This window comes from Mixophyes fleayi, chromosome 9, assembly GCF_038048845.1.
Source record: "Mixophyes fleayi isolate aMixFle1 chromosome 9, aMixFle1.hap1, whole genome shotgun sequence".
NCBI lineage: Eukaryota > Metazoa > Chordata > Amphibia > Anura > Limnodynastidae > Mixophyes > Mixophyes fleayi.
Genome location: NC_134410.1, coordinates 105,101,098 through 105,121,485, shown reverse-complemented (window position 1 = coordinate 105,121,485; position 20,388 = coordinate 105,101,098). Strand labels below are relative to the sequence as shown.

Genomic DNA, 20,388 nt, shown 5'->3' with positions numbered 1-20,388 from the left:
TGACATCACTTGTATCCTAGCAACGCTGATGTTTATTTTCACCAGTCCGTGTGGCAGTTGGAAGTCAGTCAGGCAAGTTGCATGATCTGGTGAAATGTCTTCAAAATCGGAGAAAAATATTTGTTTTGAGGAAGAGGAGTTTGAGATTTATAAGAGGAGAAAGAGAAGGAAGGTTTTAAGGAAGAGAAGGATTTCTGATAGCTCAGAAGAATATGGGTCCATCAAGAAGAAGGGTAGAAAGAGGTCTTCAGCAGAGTCACATACTAAAGGTTTCGGAAAGAGTCTACATGTTGTAGAGGAATGTATAATTATCGAAAGTTCAGACGATGGTGGTTCCATGGTTATGGCAAACCGAAAGAGAAGGATATCTGCAGGGTCCAGAGGGAAGATTCATAAGAGTCTACATGCTGAAGAAGGATGTATAATTATCGAAAGTTCAGACGATGGTGGTTCCATGGTTATGGCAAACCGAAAGAGAAGGATGTTTGCAGGGTCCGAAGAGAAGATTCATAAGAGTCTACATGCTGAAGAAGGATGTATAATTATCGAAAGTTCAGACGATGGTGGTTCCATGGTTATGGCAAACCGAAAGAGAAGGATGTTTGCAGGGTCCGAAGAGAAGATTCATAAGAAAGAAGAAGAGATGCATAAGGGGAGAAAGAAACAGATTTCTGAGGAGGAAGAAAGTGTCAGCTTAGAGGGTTACTTTTATCAAATTGATTCCATCAAGACTGGAGATAGAAAGAGACAGAAAACAGCTGGGGAGGCCATTGGTGTGGAGAGGAGATATAGTAGACAGAAAGGCGAGTGTAGTAAAGACCAGGAAATAGCAGGTATGGTAGCATTGATATATAAGACACGAAAAGCAGTAGAATTGTAATGTAAACCTATTACAACGAAAAGAAAAAGCGGTAGTTAATCTCATGCGAAACACTAGGGATTTTTATAAAATATCATTAATCTTTATTGTTATGTATTAAAAACAATTAATTGTAAGAATATTGGATGTTAAAATAATAGTAAGAAAAATGTGAAGAATAAAAAGAAGACACTAAAATACAGTATAACAAATGCAATATATAATCTGTTACTGTGTATCATTTAATCAATTAATCTCTATTATTTTCGCATTCTACTTATTATTCAATTGTCCAGAGCTTTTGAGATTGTCTATCAGATCTACAATAATGTCAGTATAGGAAAAATGTTACAGATCAACAGATTTGCAACGTGATGGTTTTCAGATTTTAATGATAAATTAACTTTAAGAAAATGCTATCCAATTATTTCACGGTTACACTAAAACATTGAGAATATCTTAGCCAGCAATGCAATAGGTTATTTCTAAACTTGGATATATTGTATAGTGTTATAGCAGTTGTGTAGAAAAGTTATTATATCTGTATAGCAAGCAGCATCTATTATATCTAGTTTGCAATTAATTAATATCAGTACAGCGTCATGTTGTAACTTATACTGGCTGCAACTTAATATGTTTATTCCCTCACTTATAGTCATTTGTCAGTCACCTGTATAGCCTTACTATAAAACTCTTAGGGGCATATTCAATTCCGATCCGATCCGCGGTAACGCGCGTTACCGTGGAAAATGCGCAGTACTGCCGGTAATACGGTACCGCAATAACGCGGATTTTCGTATCGGAATTGAATATGCCCCTTAGTGCTTATTAGCAGTATTGGTCCTTCAAATGGGGTTTTTAGATGTTAGTTCATACAGTATCCAAATTCATATGTTGCCTATATTTTACTGCAACCAGAATAAGTTACCTTATAAGGCAATAAGTAGTTCAGGAAATGCTGCCTAGTTGTACCTCAGGTTTGCTGGAGAAATGTTAATCAGCGACATAGTTTCTATTTAAGGAGTCAAGTATGTTCCATAATATTGTAACAATCATATTACAAAGTAATTGTATAGATATAATAAACAACAGAATTTTCTCAATCATGTTTTTTTTTTATGAATTAACCCCAGTTTGAATCCCAGTTTGAGTCGTATTGGTATCCCCTTTATCTGCTTGTTTCTTCATGTATGTTGAATTAGTAATCTTTTTTCCTAGCAGACCCAGAAATTTAGATATGGGTAAGTGTAATAACGATCAAATCAGTTTGTTTGTGATCTTCTTGCTGATGGATATTTAGCTAGTGTTAATTATATCGAACAAGTCGGTAAGCGGCTTACATTTTATAGCATTTTAGATTTGATAGTTTTCTGTGTCTGTATACTTAGTTTAATATTTACTATAGTGTTGACACTTTACATTATTGGTCAAATAGCACTAAGAGGTATTAGATTATATTGTTCATTAGTTCATTCATTTAGGGGCTTAATTTTTAAAACAGTAAGCAGAGATAGAAACGCAGACATGCATTTTGCCTAGGTGCTTTTTCAAGGTTTTTCAAGTTTGTTTATTATATCCATTATCCTAAAATTATTTTGTAATATGAATATTGCAATATTATACAACATACTCAAGTCTTTAAATAGTAACTATATAAATGAATAACATTCTTCCAGCAAACCTGAGTTACAACTAGCATAACCGGGAAATAATTGGATAGCATTTTCTTAAAGTTAATTTATCATTATAATCTAACTATTATCACAGTGCTAATCTGTTGATCTGTAACATTTTTCTTATACTGATATTATTATAGATTTGGGTATTTAGTTACACTTACGAGTTTAGTTAATTGAATGATACACAGAGAGCACAGAAAAGAGTGATTACTCTAATAAATTATATGCAGTAACAGATGATGTATTACAGTTGTTATACTGCAATTTAGTCCCTTATTCTACAGATTTTTCTTACTATTAACTTAATATCCAATATACTCAAAATTAATTGTTTTTAATGCATAACAATGAATGATATTGAGATTTTATAACCTTCCCTAGTGCATGGAATCAGAATAACCATCACTTTTTCTTCTCTTTGTAACAGATATTAACCTAGTGGTTATCAGCGGTAGCTGATAACCACTAGGTAAATATTTGGTATAATAATGTAATTATACCAAATAAGTGGGAAGGGTTATGTATCATATAAAAAAATAACCAGTGCGGCAGGAACCCCCTCCCCCTTTGTATAATAATCAAAACCTCACAACAGCACCAGCGAAAAATCAGGACAACTATGCAATTTTTGCCCTATGAAATTGGTAACTAGTCCCGGAACTGGTGGGAAATATGATAATAGGTAATAATGTTTTTTAACTTGTACCTTTATGAAAACATTTTTCTAACTTATCTGAATTAATCAATTGTGAGTAGTCACATACAAAATGTACATCATGTGTAACATTAGCTAATCAAGAATATAATCACAAATATGTGTTTAAATGGTCTTTTGCAGGATTTTCACCCTTCTTGGTGTTTCCCCTTCTTTTCAGGGTAATTTTATCAAACTGCTATTTTCTGGCTAGTTTGAAAAGTGGACATGTTGCCTATAGCAACCAGTCAGATTCTAGTTATCCTTTATTTAGTACATTCTACAAATGATAGCTAGAATCTGATTGGTTGCTATAGTCAACATCTCCCCTTTCCAAGCTATCCAGAAAATCACAACTGGATAAATATAAATATAAATATACCCTTTGGATTCCATCCTTTTGACCCAGAAGTCTCAATTACTGGGGGTCACTGGATGTCATTCTCCTATTATTATGACTGGGACCCACCATGTGTCTTTGGTAGGTAATTATTTATACCAAATCACTACACTATATGTTTTTTTAAAAAAAATTCAACTCTTTTTGCCTGCCATTCAATATGCTGACAATTACCCTGCTGCATTATGACAGCTAATGCTTCTGCTATAAGTGTCAGGAAAGCCTTGTAATTCAGTGTTTTCTACACATAGAAGCTTTTCACGTGTCAAGAGCCCCATAAGTGCAATGGGAAAGTTCAAAAAATATGTGTAAGTGATCACCAGGTTTTATTATGTACCGTGAGAGTTGGTTTCTGCCTAGATTGAGCCTAGACAGATATAAAGGATGGGGCCTCCATTCTGTGAACACTGTTGCAATATGAAGAAACCCTGAGTGGACAGGCAGACACAAACAGTACAAGGAGACAACTGAGAGGAAAACATACACATTGGACTGGGAGACACACTGGCTAAACAGGGAGACGCACTGAGACAGGGAGACACAATGAAAGGATAGGGAGACAGATAGACCAGGAATACTCAGCACAGGGTAAATCACTGACAGGACAGGCACACACTGACAAGACTGGGAGAGAAACTGACATGACAGGGAGTTACACTGACAAGACTGGGAGACTCTAGCAGGTAGAGGAGAGATGCTGGCAGGAGAGAGAAGACACTAATGTTACTTACAAAGACAGGGAAGCATTATTATGATACACACATCTCAGAGGTGAAATCTCCATTCCTGACCCAAAAATGGCAATCAGATAAATCACCTTGGTCAACCACCCCTGCAATGTGTTCTAGTAATTACATATTATATATATAATTACTTGTAAGAAAGGGATCAAATACATTTTTAATTCCTGTTAGTGACGTCATCATCACCGCCAGATGTGGCAAGGAATCCCGCACTTTAACCGCTCTTACAGTAAAGAAACCCTCTCTATGCTGATGGCAAAACTGTCTTTCTTCCATGTACAATTGATTGTCCCTTGTTACCTGTATGGCTGTGTTTATGTTGATCTCTCTGTTGTACAAATTACAGTATGCTGATTCCACTACTGTTACAGAAATGTTTAACACTATAGAATACATGCATTTTACGTGTACAGTTATCTCTGAATGGTAAATGTTACATTGTTCAAATCATTTTCTCCCCATAAGGAGGAAGTGGTGTTCAGAAAGCTGGTCCTGGAGGTACAGCGTCTAAATACATCAAGAGGCTTTCCTTTTACCATCAGCTCGGCCAGGGCAGCTATGGGAAGGTAAGTCTTGTGACAGAGGTTGGACAACTCAAGTCAGATGACAACTGTGTGACTCACAGCTTGTAGTAGAAGAAGAATCATGAACAATTATGTCGTTACAACTGTGCTGACTGAAAGCATATTTCTGTTATTACTTCCAAAATGTCAATTAAATTCCATCTTGTTAAAGATTTGAATGATTTCTAAAAGTCTTTTCTTCTATATTATAACATGTTACTGAAACCAGTAAGACAATATAACTTAACTCTCAATAACATTGACATACACATAGGAATGTAAATATATTGAGCTACTTGGGTGTTTCTGCAGGTAATAAAATAAATATCACTTGTGCATGTCTCTATCTCTAGGTCCTGCTTGCTAAGGACCCTCTAACTGGTCAGCAACTGGCAGTTAAGATCATCCAGAAGAGGAATCTGCTGTCGGAGGAAAGGGAGCTGATGTTGGTGGAGCGCAGGGTGCTAGAAGTTGCGTCTGGTAGCGCCTTCCTGGTCCATCCATATCTTGCCTTCCAGACAACGGTATTGGTGTATTTCTTGTTGAAACAAAATCATTAGTTAGGATTTTCTCTATATCTTTCCACATCTTTCACATATATAAGTTTCATCTTTTCTTGGTTAATGACGTTGATATAAGCAAGTATGCTCACCTAACTTAGCTAAAAAAGTGTTGCTATGTTTTCCTATGTAAATATATTCTTATCTATTGTCTGTGTCCAATCAAACAGAACCATCTATTCCTGGGGCTGGAATATGCAAGTGGCGGGGACTTCCACACGTTCCTGCAGAGGACAGGCTGCTTGGACATCACCAGCGCAGCGTAAGTACCCCAAATACAAAGGAGGGGTGCTCTGAGATGGATTATAACAGTCTGAGCCGGGGTAGGAACAGTCCACCTTTGGAAAATCCCCATTTATATGTAGTGTATATCTGAATCCAATCTTTATTTGAAGCTGGGACAAAGGATGATGCCAATGATCCAATCCTGATCAATAGACTCCATTTGAGATTGTAATACTGAGCTGTGATCTCTAGTGGTGCTGCAGTGAAAATGAGGCAAAAGTAAATTTGATTGTGCTAGTCTTCAGGTAACAGCAATGGGTACCCAGGAGGATGCCCCAAATTTGGTGGGTAGGTGGACAATTTATATTAAGATGAAGTTGTCCAAACGTTGACAACTCTTTAATAACAATAAAATAGGGATCTTGCATGATGCAGTGTAGTTACACAAGGACTGGAGCATGTTCAGGATAATCTCTTTATTAAAGTGTGTTTGTCGCACCATATTTATTTGATCTTCATCTCCAGCACATCTGTAATTTCCTCAGTTTTATAGTGGGTGGGAATCAACCAATCGGTAGCCAATCACATAATACAAATGCTCACAGCATCACAGAATATCAGTGAGTGCGCTTGTTTGCTAATTTGTTAGTGATATCAAAGGGTCATGTGAAAGGGGTAGTGCTATGATGTTAGTAGGGGAATAGGGGCAAGCAGTAAGATAAAAGACTGAGGGGTATATTTACTAAACTGCGGGTTTGGAAAAGTGGTGATGTTTCCTAGAACAACCAATCAGATTCTAGCTGTCATTTTGTATAATGCACTAAATAAATGAAAGCTAGAATCTGATTGGTTGCTGTAGACAACATCACCACTTTTTCAAACCGTTTGTTAACAGAAGGAGCAGGATCCCCCAACAACAGTGTAGTGACATCATACTTTCTTCCATTTCTATTATTCTACTATTCTTTCTATTATTAACATGTTACATTAATTTTTTCTCTTTAAGGTTCTATGCAGCGGAGATCACATGTGGGGTGCAATACCTGCACTCTAAGGGTATCATCCATCGGTAATTATATTATTATTATCAATTTCATACACAATCAGGTCGAGGTCTTTTACTTACAGTGATGTCTATTTTCTAATTATCCTTCAATTTAGTATTTAAAACACTGTCATCACTAATGGGCCTATTTATTAAACTGAGAAAACCCAATCTCCGGCGAACACTTCCTATCCCTAGCAGTGCTATCGCCCTAGTTACAGAAAAGATTCTCCAGGTCTTGAGTCTATTTACCAAGGATTGAGACAGTAACAGAAAAATTTAATGAAAACATATTTTATTACTTCAGTAAAGCATGTTTCCACAATAAAAATGTTTGTATAACTATTTTTTTTTAATATGTTTGTAATATTTTTTAAAACTTTTTTTCAACAAGTGGAGCTGAAAGCCCAAGTCTGCGCTTTCAGTTCTACAGGGCATGTGTGAATCAGATAGCTGGGCACACATGGGCATAACCCTGGCCCGACTCTTTCCACTCTGGCCAGTATCACCGGGCAGGTGAATTATATGTTATTAATAAATCATGTGATAGGAGGTTTTCTATTGCTGTGAGGAGCAGAGATAAAAAAAAAAAAAACCGTTCATATTGCCTGCATTTAATAAATAGGCCCATAAGTGGCGCTGTCCTAGCGGGGCAGTTGTCTATAACATTTGACTTCTGTAATACTACTGATAAGTAAAGTATATATTTGTCATTAGGTAAAACAGTTATTTACAATTATTTCTCTTCAGAGACCTAAAGCCTGAAAACATCTTGGTGGCAGAGTCCGGTCATCTAAGAATTGCCGACTTTGGTCTTTCAATAGACAATATGTTTGGGGAGAGGACAGCCACAGAGCGCGTTGGAACTCCTGGATTTATTGCTCCAGAGGTTAGTAGTAAGGTATATTTCTACTGTTTTGTGAGGACATAATATATCATGTAAATGTATTATTAGATCTGAGAAAAACTTTAAGGAGCTGTCAATTTTATTTAACATTTAATAGGTAGAAATATTAACACATATCTTTACTAAACTTCATGTCAAAATGTACTATATATTTATATCTAAGTGATATTTGAGTAATGTTATCAGTTTTTATCAGTTCTACCAGCTCAGCCTGTGCTGACCTTACAGCTGCCATGAAGATCTAAGTCAAAGTGAATGGCACTGTGAATATATACTGATTTATAATGTAATATGTCATTTACTAAATAGATGTGGGGAATGTGGCACATACTATGGTAAATAAGCACCCACTTCCCTAACAATAACTGTTCACTCAAGTTATTGCTAGCGGAAATTAATTATTGTAGCTGCATAAATACATGAATTAAAACTTTCTATGTAATATACATTGATGACAGTAATTTATTTAATCAGTAATATTGGATGGACTTTTCACGAGGCAGCGTTGGGTCAGAAACTCCTAATCCTATTTGCTGAATAACCAGCTGTTCTGACATTCACATTATCTTCATTTTTCTAAAACACAAAGAGTGACAAAGAGTAACCGAGTGAAAGAGAGGAGATGATAATAACAAGGAATCAGTGCCATAGAGACACAGAGACATTGGATAAAGTAGACTATCTAATGATAGATTAACGTTTGGTATAATATCTCTCTCTTATGGTAGATGCTGGCAGGAGAGGAGTATAACGCCGGGGTGGATTGGTTTTCATTTGGAGTCATCATTAAGGAAATGATTACCGGAACATCTGGCTACAATCGCAGACAGCCCAAAATACCAGGGGATGTGGCTAAAGACATCATTAACAAGGTAAATAAGATTGTCTAACCCCCATGTTACAGTGTTCTGCTCTACATTACTCAAAGCTTAATTGACTTATTACAAAATGAACAGTAGAATCTTACATTAATATATGATATTTATGTGGATATTTCACACCCCATATGTTGTTCTTTACCGTACAGTTTTGGTAGTGTAGACCTGGATCACTTACACTGGCTCCACAGGAACACTTTCTTGTCAGGGTATCACACCTATTTACCATCAGTTCTGGCCTCTGGGACAAGTAGTAACCCCATGCAGCTTCATATTTAGGATGTCTGTCATCACAAACTGTATAACCCACATACACACCTCAATGCTACAATGATGACAGAAACTCTTTCTTTTTCAGCTCCTGTGTAATAATCCATCCCAGCGTTTAGGAGTCAATGGAAACATCCGCCAGCATCAGTTTTTCATGCATATAGATTGGGTCTCGCTGGAAGCCCTTAGAGTTGCTCCTCCACATGTTCCTGGCCCAGTAAGTATATGGAAAAACCTGTTTTGCTCAAAATCAATGTGTGAAAAGACAATAAGTGGTATATTTACTAAGCTGCTGGTTTGAAAAAGTGGAGACGTTGTCTATATCAACCAATCAGATTCTAGCTATCATTTATTTAGTACATTCTACAAAATGACAGCTAGAATCTGATTGATTGCTATAGGCAACATCTCCACTTTTTCAAACCCGCAGTTTAGTAAATCTAGCCCTAAGTGTTATTTACAAATCTGGATAGATCCAGGTCTCCAAAACAAATGTCCTTTTGTCATGACAAGACCTTATACCTACCCGTGTACAGAAAAGGACATGGCTTAGCATATGAGGCAACTGTGCCTCATATTTCACTATAATGCAAAAAGAGATTTCAGGAATATTGAGAGTTTAAATGAGCTTCAAGTGATTGAGACTGTATATTTAGGGGCAATCTTAGTGCTGGTGTTTGTCGCTCAGTACCCTAATGTACTATTGTAAATCAGTTTTAATTTACTCACGTTCAAAATCGGTTGAGATCAGGCGTTGCTCTTACCTTCAAGGAGATGCCTTCTTCTCCAACTAGGTGCACTTTATATGGTATATTGCACTGATTCTGCAATGGAAATTGGGAAAAAAAAATAGAAAAGAAAAATGCCCACATTAGATAGAAGTACAAATGTGATACATTAAAAGAAGACAGGTCAGATGTTCTCTAATTGAATATACACGTGAGGCCTATTGAGCAGTTTTTCAGGAAAAAAGGGAAATGTTTAATGTTTATTTTAGAAGAGAAGAAAAGGTGACAATAGGTACGAGTTTGAAATTTATTTTATGACTTTTGTACTGCCATGTAACATTATTATGTAGTATTATTATATAAGAAATACTTTATATTCTATTGCCCGGTCCATGTGCACATGTGGAAGCTCACTTATAAAAACTATATATATAATATCTAAAGAGTATTTTAAAAGATATAATTTATTTGTTGCACCCCTCCCTCTCTCCCCCCAAAAAAACAAATTACAATTTTACTTTTATACAGTATTACTTTATTGTACTGTGATACTTGATAAGAAGGCTCTCCCATTCATGTGTGCTTGTGGTTGATTTTAGCCATCAATCGCATCTTGTTCATCTCATGGCAAATTGTACTGCAAAAGCTCAAACAATTTAATTATTAAAGTAAAGCAGAACCAAACTTTGCCTTTTCATAACTCTATTTAGCTTTCATGAAGTTCTCATCATGGTTTCAATACATAAACATTTATTTCTTTTTTCCTGTAGCCAACCATTAGAACGAGCTCCGGAGTGTTTAATATTGACCACATTGAGAGTGCAGAGGCTCGAAGAACACCAATAAGAGCAGAGGACCAGGAGCTTTTTGGAGGGTTTTCCTATATCAGCCCCAAGTGGAGGACTTTCCCATGAACACCACTTTGATGCGAGTGACATGGCCTCCCCAGCTACTGTAGCAGAGTGCCCCCGGAATAGTGATAGTAAGGTGCTGCCAATCGGAACTGCAAAACAGTGAGGAATCCCTACAAGGACAATTGGTACAAGACTTCAAGGATAATTGATACACTCCCATGTGGAGCCCTTTTGCTGATGCTCCAGTGGATACATCGCGATCAAGTAAGATCTGTCCAACACTTCACACGCGCCTGTCCAGAGGAATAAGAAGACTTTAAAGAGATTTTGGAAAAGAAGGATTGTCCGCCGGATACTGGACCCGTTACATTTTGTCGTAGTCAGCAGAATTATGATGGCCAATCTGGAGCATTGCAGTGGGAAGAAAAGTAGAAGAAGGACAGATGTGCACTGCTGCAGAAGCCAGAAGAACTGTAATGTTTAAAGTGTCAGCAGCAAGGATACTTCACACACAACTGTCGAGAGGAAGAAGAAGAAGACTTTGAAGAGAGGTCTCCCGTTGCACTGGATTTTGGAAGAAAGGATCACTAGAGACTGCTGGATACTGGATTGCAGGTGATATTCTCATCTGCACCAGATTCCTAGCATGGATACCCGTATCTGCAGGAAGCAAATTGTAAAATGTACTGGCCGATGGCAGTGGAGGAATTGGTCCCTGGAGAAGGAAGTAGACTTTAGAAGACCCTACACTGGGGATTGCTGAATCATTGGGCATGTGATGGTTACAGTAAGGTGTTGCAGATTGGCATTTTCAATTGGTGGGACTGAGTACAGCTAGAAAGTGAGGAATCCCTACAAGGACAATTGGTACAAGAATTCAAGGATAATTGATACATCCCCACGTAGAGCCCTTTTGTGGCTGACCCAGTTGCTGCATCCTGATAAGGTATGATCTGTGCATGTAGTGTTTTATTCCCCCAGACCCGTTACATTATGACGTAGTGGGCAAGTACACAATGACCAACCTAGGAAACATCCTGAAATACAAGAATGAGAACGTGTGCATTCAGAGAACATTGCAACGGCAAAAAAGGCTATGAGGACAGATGAGCCCAGCTGTAGAAGCCAGAAGAACTATAACCGAAGAACTGCATCTGCAGGTGGCAGAGACCGGGAAATAGGATACATCGCATATAGTGCAGGACTAGCCCATGCCCATGGAGGAGATGGTCTCTGAAGAAGAAGATAAACTGAGAGAACCCTTCACTAGGAATTGCTGTATGCTTGGGCATGTGAAGGTGATAGTAAGGCGTTGCAGATTGGCGTTATGGAGAGGTGGAGCTGAGCAGGTTGAAACAAGGAGGAATTCCTTCAAGGACAATAGGTTCAAGACTTCAATGATAATTGATACACCCCAACATGGAGCCCTTTTGCGGATACTCCAGAGGCTGCATCGTGATCTATGCGCATTGTTTTCTCTTCTTCCAGACCTGTGAACTATTTTGGCAGAGTTCACACAACCATGATCGACAACCTGGGTATATCCTGCGGTACAAGGGACCCAGCAAGGTGCTTACAATGCAGGAGGTGACCGTGGGCCCATAAAGAGCATTGCAGCGGCAAGTATGGGGGGAGAAGAACAGTTGTGCCTGGTTGTAGAAGCCAGAAAAGCTAAGGTGTTGTAAGTGTTAGCAACCAGGACACATCACATATGACTGGAGGAAGAAGAAGACTTTGAAGAGACGTCTCTCGTTATTGGAATATGGAGGGAAGGATCGCCAGTCCTGCTGAATACTGGATTGTAGCTGATCATCCAATCTGGACAAGATTCTTTGCAAGGTTACCCATGTCTGCAGGAACCAGAGATCAGAGATGGGAGGCAACAGATACAGTGGACAACTGGTTGGTGCCCTTGGAGGAGGGGGTCCCTAAAGAAGTAGGTAAATCTCCGAAAACCCCCCACTGGGGCATACTTTATCTGTGGGCATGTGAAAGTGACAATAAAGCATTGCTGAGCAACATTTACGGATAGGTGGAACTGAGTATGGCGAGACAGTGAGGAATCCCTACAAGGACAATTGGTACAAGACTTCAAGGATAATTGATACACCCCCAGGTGAAACCATTTTGTGGATGTCCCAGTGGCTGCACAATGATCACATAAGATCTATGCGTGTTGTTTTCTTTACCAGCAGGTTCGCTACATTTTGTCATGTTCGGAAAGTTCACCACGTCCAACCTGTGGATCATCCCGGAGTACAAGTGACCCAGCATGGTGATATCAATGGAGGAGCTGACTGCGTGTCTGCAGAGAGCATTGCTGAGACAAAAGAGAGGACAGACATGACTGGCTGCCAAAGCCAGAAGAAATGCTCTGTTATTTGTATCAGTAGCAAGTACAATTCACACATGAGGAAGAAGAAGAAGACTTTGAAGAGTGGACTCACACTGTGCTGGAATTTATCAGAAAGGATGAGAAGAGCCTGCTGGTTGCTGGATTGCAGCTGATCTACCCATCTGGACAAGATTACTGAAAAGGACACCCAAGTCTGCAGAAGGCAGAGACCAGGAGATGAGAGATACCGGATACAGTGGACGAATGGCTGATGCCTGTTGAGGAGGTGTATCCTGAAGAAGAAGGTACAACTGAGCAAATATCTGTCAGCCTATCGATGGCCAGGATGGCGATCAAATTGCGGCTCATCGTCCGCCATTTCAATTTGACGCCTTAGCGACCGTTGTCACTATCGAATTAGTTAAATTTGTCTAAAGAGATGTGAGATGGGAGAGAGTGATTTCCACAGAGTGTGTGTCTCCTTACTCAGTACTTCCAGTCGGCCGCGGCGCACATGCACAGTAAGGTTCTTATACCGTTACTAGGCAACGGGACCCATCTTTCTTCATTTTTGCCGGCCGTCAGGTGTTCCTGACCGCCTCTGCGTCCTCCTCCTATGAGGGGCTTGGCTACGGTACCTAAAGCACTTCCTCCCACACACCTGTGCCAGATTATTGGTTTCATCTCTTCAGTGTGCCTTTTACTTTTCCATGTTTCCATTATTTGTCCTTTGGTTCCTGACTCCTGGCTTCTTCCTGACCACTCTATTTGTCCTGGGATTTGGCTCCATTGACTATCTGGTTACCGATCCCTGTCGAGCTCCTGACCTTCCTTTTGGATCATCCTTGTGTACTGCGCTATCGATTGGTCCTTGACCCGGTTCGTACGACCCTTCCTGATCTCTCCCACTACACTGTTAACTAGCTGGGAGAACCGTGACCTGTGCACCTCACACAGCCAAGCCCAAACTTCTTTGCAGGGGTCCCTGTGAATACCGGGGGTGCGTTAGACTAGGTGCCTCCCTGTCTAATAGCACCAATATTAGTCAGCGGCATCCTTAAAGTCATTATCGTATTTCTTTTATCTTTGAAAGCCATCCCTTCCCCCAAGAAGAGGTAGAGGGTTTTGGGAGGGTGGAACCTCTTCTTGGGGGCAGTGGGGACCTTCAAAGTGACTTTGTGCTGGAAAGGTTGATTAGCCAATCTATTTATTAGTATGTATTCTACAGTAGCGTGGTCTTTGTGTTATATTAGGGTTAGTAGAATGCTGTTTTTGTTTATTAATTGCTTTAAAACATTGTATGTTAACATCGAAAAGGACACCCAATCTGCAGGAGGCAGAGACCGGGGGATCAGAGATACCGGATACAGTGGACGAATGGCTGATGCCTGTGGACGAGGTGTATCCTGAAGAAGAAGGTACAACTGAGCAAATATCTGCTGAAGAAAAGTTACTTTGGAGAGCACAGCTGGTGTGGTGTTATGGTACATGCCACAGAAGAGACTCTCTGAGTACTGACTCTTGGTGGTGATGGCAACTGTCTGAATTGGGTTCTGTACGGAAGGATACTACCAAAGAGATTCTGGCAGGTAGATTTCCGGATATACCAGTAAGCGAACCTTGGACGCAGCTGTTGGGAAGGATAAATTAGTTGTGGGGACCACAACAGAAAAAGGAGGGGGAAATGTACACTAGGCCCGGGGAGCAGTTAGTTGGGCACAAGGCCTGTGGCTAATAGAGTACTTAGGCCTAATTAATTTTTTTTTGTCGTCCACAGTTATTCAGGCTTTGAAGCCTGTGCAGCATTTTACTAGGCTTAGATTCAGGTGGGGACACATAGTTTATTCTTAGAGCCCATGGCCACATTTTACAGGCACTAGTGGGGACAAGTTAGGTAGTAAGCCTGCTACCCTATCATCATTAGACACCAGAGATAGTGCCTCCGACTGTTAAGTCCCATTTGGAGATACATGTCCATCAACTTAGACCCCATTGTTACTACAATATTCCCGTCAAACTGGCCACATCTAAGTAAAAGGGACATGCACCTTGTGGTCCAATTGTACTGTGTTGGACTGTTCTGTATGTATTTCCAGTTTATTGCTGTGTGCTGCTGTTTTCCCCATCCACTCCATGGTGTATTACAGCGAGTAGGGTCTGGTCAGGGATAGTGCACTACACCAAGTCTTCTACTGTGTTACACATAGACCCAATGTAGTTGAAAGAGCCTTATTGTAACTAGTTTATAGAGGGTATGATACACTAACAGCAGATTATGGGCAGAACGGAGGCTAAGTGGTTAGCACTTCGGCCTCACAGCGCTTGGGTCATGAGTTCAATTCCCGACCATGTCCTTATCTGTGTGGAGTTTGTATGTTCTCCCCGTGTTTGCGTGGGTTTCCTCCGGGTGCTCCAGTTTCCTCCCACACTCCAAAAACATACTAGTAGGTTAATTGGCTGCTATCAGAATTGACCCTAGTCTCTCTCTCTCTCTCTGTCTGTGTGTGTGTATGTTAGGGAATTTAGACTGTAAGCTCCAATGGGGCAGTGACTGATGTCAACGAGTTCTCTGTACAGCGCTGCGGAATCAGTGGCGCTATATAAATAAATGTTGATGATGATGATGATTAGGACCAGTCAGTCAAGTGGGGAGAGTTTGTTCTGTTAGCCTCCACAGCCACTGAGAAGATGAATACACAGCAGTCAAGGAAACAGGATGTTAAAGGTGAGTGGTCCTTGTCTTTACTATTTGTCCTTGTGTATTTTGTGCTCTTTTCCAGTTGGGCGATGCTGATCAGCATTTACTTATAGGAGGACCCTAGTACGGCGAGATAATGAGGAATCCCTACAAGGACAATTGGTACAAGATTTCAAGGATAATTTATACATCCCTATGTGGAGCCTCTTTGAGGAAGTCCCAGTTGCTGCATCTTAATCAGGTAAGATCTGTGTGTGTTGTTTTCTCTTTCCCCAGAACCATTATACTAACAGTTTAGGATTGAAATAGAACTGAATAGGTATGGAATGGGTGCAGAGTTTGTACATAAATAAATACAATGTATATTTCCCTATATATGTATGTTTGTGTCTTCATATATTTATGTTTTGCATTGCATTCTGTATATATGTTTATATCCTAGTGTATTTATATTTTATTTTTATACCTTTTTATACATTTATCAGATACAAGCATTAACAGGAAAAATAGCCATAATGTTTGCAATCAAACAGGATTTGAAAGTTGACAAAATAGAGTAAATTAAATTATAACAAATTAAGAATTTGGAAAGTGGGTGTTGGGGGGAGAGTTTAAGGAGTTGTCCTCTTTCTGATATCTCAACTTGCAAGGTAAGCTAGCTACACACTACAGAAAATGTCTCCCAATGTGATATCTTTACCGATTTTACCAACGACCGAAAGTCCTGATCAGGATGCCAAATCATGTGTACACACATACACAATTTTACAATATTTATCTTCAGATCTGTGCTCTTCATCTGTGATAACCATCTGCTGAAAAGATTGTACTCTGTAAACTATAAGAAGATCTGCCTACACTGCTGATGGTAAGTGCATACACACTGCAGAATTTGCTCGACATTGTTCCATGTGATTTTTAGTCCGGTTATAAAATAAAATTAAATGATACTATGTGCTTTGGTGCAATAAAACATGATTGTGGGAGCGTACACACTAATGCGATATCAGAGCTAACAGTCGTTTATCGTGGGATTTGGCACGATAATCAGGAGAACAACCTGTAGTGTGTACCTAGCTTTAGCTGTATTTACGTAGTATAATCAGAGTACAATAGTAGGAAAGCTTACTGTGTTTTGATAATAACCGGCATTATCAGGGGAGGACTGGCACATTTTAGCCCTGGGGGCAAGACTTGACTTGGCAGCCTATTAGGGACATTTTAATGGTAAAAAAAAAAGCAGATGGCCCAGTGACCCAGCCCAAGATAGCACATTATGGGACCGGGGGGCACATGTTCCCATGCACCCCAGCCCAGCCTGCCCCTGAGCCTCTTATGTGATATATAAGTTAAGGAAGGAGTCTTGGGGATAAGGTTTTAGATTATGGTCAAGAGGGTGTTTGTGAGCATTGACTTTGGTGGAACAACCACGGGACCCATACCTGGTTAAAGGTATTTCCTTTATCGTGTAGATGGCAAGTGGTATTTCTATGCTGGCTGTCAGGGATAAGCCCCCTCTAGCTACTACTTGCTTTAATATCTAATCATATATCCCATCAGTCATACAATATAACACTTCTATTTTGTCAAGTAACCGCTCCTGATCCCCTTTATCTGACACAAACCGCCCTCTGCGCACTAGTGACTTGGAAGCCTACTGTAAGGGAACGCAAAAGATTCCAGCCCAAATCTCACACTCACCTCTTTCTCTAAGGGTACAGATTTACTGGTCCTTTTCACAACACAGACATCCGCTTTCACACCTCTCCACAAACTGCCACAGCTACCTATAAGGCCCATAGCAAACCTATGACTTAATTATCCAATTGCACACACTCGGTGCTCTGGTAGCTAAACAGTTAACCCTTCACACGCTGGTTTCTAAAGAGTTAACCCAGCCAAGCAATCTCTCTCTTCTAAACAGGAAATGAATTTGTTTAGAGCAATAAGTTCATGAACTATTACATTTTTAAATGTAATATACAAATTATACAATGCTTACAGGTTACTAAATACAACTAAGATGACATGACATACATAACAAGCAAAACAGTTAAAAATAAAGGGATTAAATTCAGAGTATAACTTACAGATAAGTGGTATATTCTGGCTAAGGGAAATTGGTGTAAAGATGGACACCTTATCAATAATTATTTTTTCCCAAAATATTGACAATGTCTTGTAACTGGTCTCAGCTTTTAAAAGACACCTTTACACCTTACCCCCACTCCAAGGGGCTTGTGGTCTGTGACACTTTTTACAATCACTAGTTGCATATTGCCTGATTTACTACCCAATTCTACTATGTGACCTAACTTTTCTGTGGAGTGTTACACAGACCAAATTTTATTAATAGATCCCCTATAAATCTACCCATGTATTGATACCAAACAGGCCTAAGTACATGGTATCAGTTGAGCTTATACTCATTTCCTCAACCTCTCTGTGTGGCAGAAATCTTAATTTGACATATGAACTGCCCTTCAACATGCTATTGAGGAATATATCACTACTTTTATTGATTTTAAGTGGCATATTTGAAAACTTAATTATTTTTCTCTATATAAAATATCAGCACATGTTCTCCTTGAGCCAGACACAATGCTGAGCAGTTCCTAAAAGTCTCTTCTGGTGTCAATACTCCATCCTAGGCCAGGATATAGCTCACCACAGGGGCGTTTGGAGCTGCCACAGGTGACACTGCTATCTTCTAACACCGGGATGTGCAGAGCCACCAAATACACACACCGCAGACTCTCTGGCTTCCCATTTTACATTTTATTTAGTAGCTCAATTTATCAATCGATTCATTTGATATACTATATTTACACTGCAGTTATGATTTATGCCTTATTCCCCACAATTATGTGATAGGTTAATCCTTATAACTGTAATTCCTCTATGATCACTACACTGGTGATAAACCAAATATAAGATTTAAGAGAAGATATTTGGGTTGAATGTGGTGCCTACATGATTTGGCGATAAGACATTTAGCCACTGTCAAGATGAAGAAGGTTAATTCTGAGAGGGTGATATATGAATTTAAGCAGGTTTTGTCTATTGCTCAATAAATCAGTTGATTGATACTGATAATGACATTGTGTTTAAGCTTATTTATTATTATGCACCTGCTATTATTATTATTGTAATAAGCCCATGTTATCAGTTTTACTTTGAGTTCTTTACTGTCTGATTCTCAATGAAGCAAAAAACCCACTTGTTGCAATAGTTGTAAAAATTAAAAAGTACAGTGTATATAAATGTAATAACGTATGTTAAATATACAACATGAGGCACCATTTTGTTGAAGCCAAATTTCATTAAAACATAGGCAGATCTTTTTAATTTTTAATGCAGACAGGAGAAGGAGTTTCCTAGAAGTCAGTTCCTATTTCTATACCAAAAAATTATTGTGATTCAAGTTTAGGGGGCGTTTCTGGACATCTAGAACCCTCCACCCCATCATACCTCCCAACATTTAGAATCCCAAAAGCAGGGACAAAATAATCCCTGTCACTGTTCTGCCCAATCCCCACCCACAAATGGGAAAATTTGGATATAACACCACCCATTTTTCTATTTAGCCCTTTCCCTTTTGTGGTTTACACTTCTGGATGTCTGTCCAAAATCGGGACCATTGGGAGGTATGCCCTAGTGGTGGAACTACCATTAGTGCAGAAGGAGTGGTGCACACGGCCCATAGAAATTATGGGTCCCGCTGCACTGGGAACTAGAGAGCTGTGGGCCCAGGTTCCTTCCTCCCTGATTCCCTGCACTGGGGCCCACAGCACACTAGTTCTGCCTCTGGTATGCCCTATGTATGCCCCTGAATATGGTGTAGAAATAGGGTGCAGAGCAATATACTGTGTTACAGTGCATTTAAACATATGTTCACAATAAGGCGTTGGTTCTAGCTATAGAGGTGATGCATGTTAGTACGGGTTTGGAAAAGCAGGTTGTTATGTACCCACAGCAACAACAATCATAATAAGATGTTGTACAATGTTGCCTACTTAGGAAGCTGTTTATTTTACATTGTAAAAACATGTGAGAGCCTTAATGTTTCTTTTTTTTTGTAATTTCACAGCACTTCAAACAGCATTAAGAAGAAAAGAAGAAGATTATGTTATGTTTATGTTTTGGATTTGAATTTTCTTAACCATCTATTTTCTGTTTCTAAAATATTTATTTAAAAAAAAATGATAATAATAAAAAGGAGCGTGACTGGACGGCTGTTAAGGGGTGGTGGAGGCCGAGATTTAAATAAAACATAATATTGTAATCCAAAGTCTAAGTTTCAGTTATTTTAATCAAATTGACAGGATGTGTCTGTGTCATTAACTAATGTGCACTCACAAGTATTCTGCATTATGAAAGTCATACAGAATGGCAATCTATAAAAGGTTTGGTTTGGCATTGCCTGTTACATTATTTGGTGAGTTATTAGTCCTGGAGTTGAGAAGAAAATTATATATTCTGACTGCTGAAAATACTGCTTTCCCTTAAATCAAGTATTTTATATTAAGGCATTTTATAAGTTTTTAAGAACATACAAACGAATCAAGCATAAAGACAAAAAAAAAAAAAATAACCATTGAGACGTACAATGTGGCATAAAGAGATTTAGCACTATATTTAAAGTGCAGTTGCAACAATGACTAATTAATGGAAGATTAAAATTGAAGTTCATCCGCTAGGGAGCCCGTTATCACCTTAAAAATGCTATCATCGTAGTAAATACCATTTCTGGAGGCTCCACCATCAGGGGCGGGCTTGCTCGGGGGCCAGGGCTGCATCGGTCAGTCTGTTTTTTTTCATATTCCCTGCGGCCGTATCCCAAAGCAAGCGATGCAGCCCGTCAGCGCACAGGCGGCCGCGTCATCAATGACGCGCCTGCATTGCCTGTCATGTGATGCAACCGCCTGTGTTCTCCCGGGGCTGAACTGA

At 39.3% G+C, this 20,388-nt stretch overlaps 1 protein-coding gene and 1 long non-coding RNA gene across 2 annotated transcripts; both read left to right on the top strand.

Moving 5' to 3' along the window:
- Positions 1-337: 337 nt before the first annotated feature.
- Positions 338-10,465, top strand: LOC142101861 (protein kinase C delta type-like). Its single transcript, XM_075186294.1, has 9 exons — positions 338-833; positions 4,841-4,941; positions 5,292-5,462; positions 5,669-5,760; positions 6,730-6,792; positions 7,519-7,657; positions 8,404-8,547; positions 8,912-9,040; positions 10,322-10,465. The coding sequence occupies exons 1-9, from the start codon at positions 338-340 to the stop codon at positions 10,463-10,465; spliced, it is 1,479 nt and encodes a 492-aa protein (XP_075042395.1).
- Positions 10,466-15,180: 4,715 nt separating this feature from the next.
- Positions 15,181-19,687, top strand: LOC142101674 (uncharacterized). Its single transcript, XR_012679122.1, has 3 exons — positions 15,181-15,679; positions 16,223-16,306; positions 19,529-19,687. It is a non-coding gene; the product is annotated as an uncharacterized LOC142101674 (long non-coding RNA).
- The last annotated feature ends 701 nt before the right edge of the window (positions 19,688-20,388 follow it).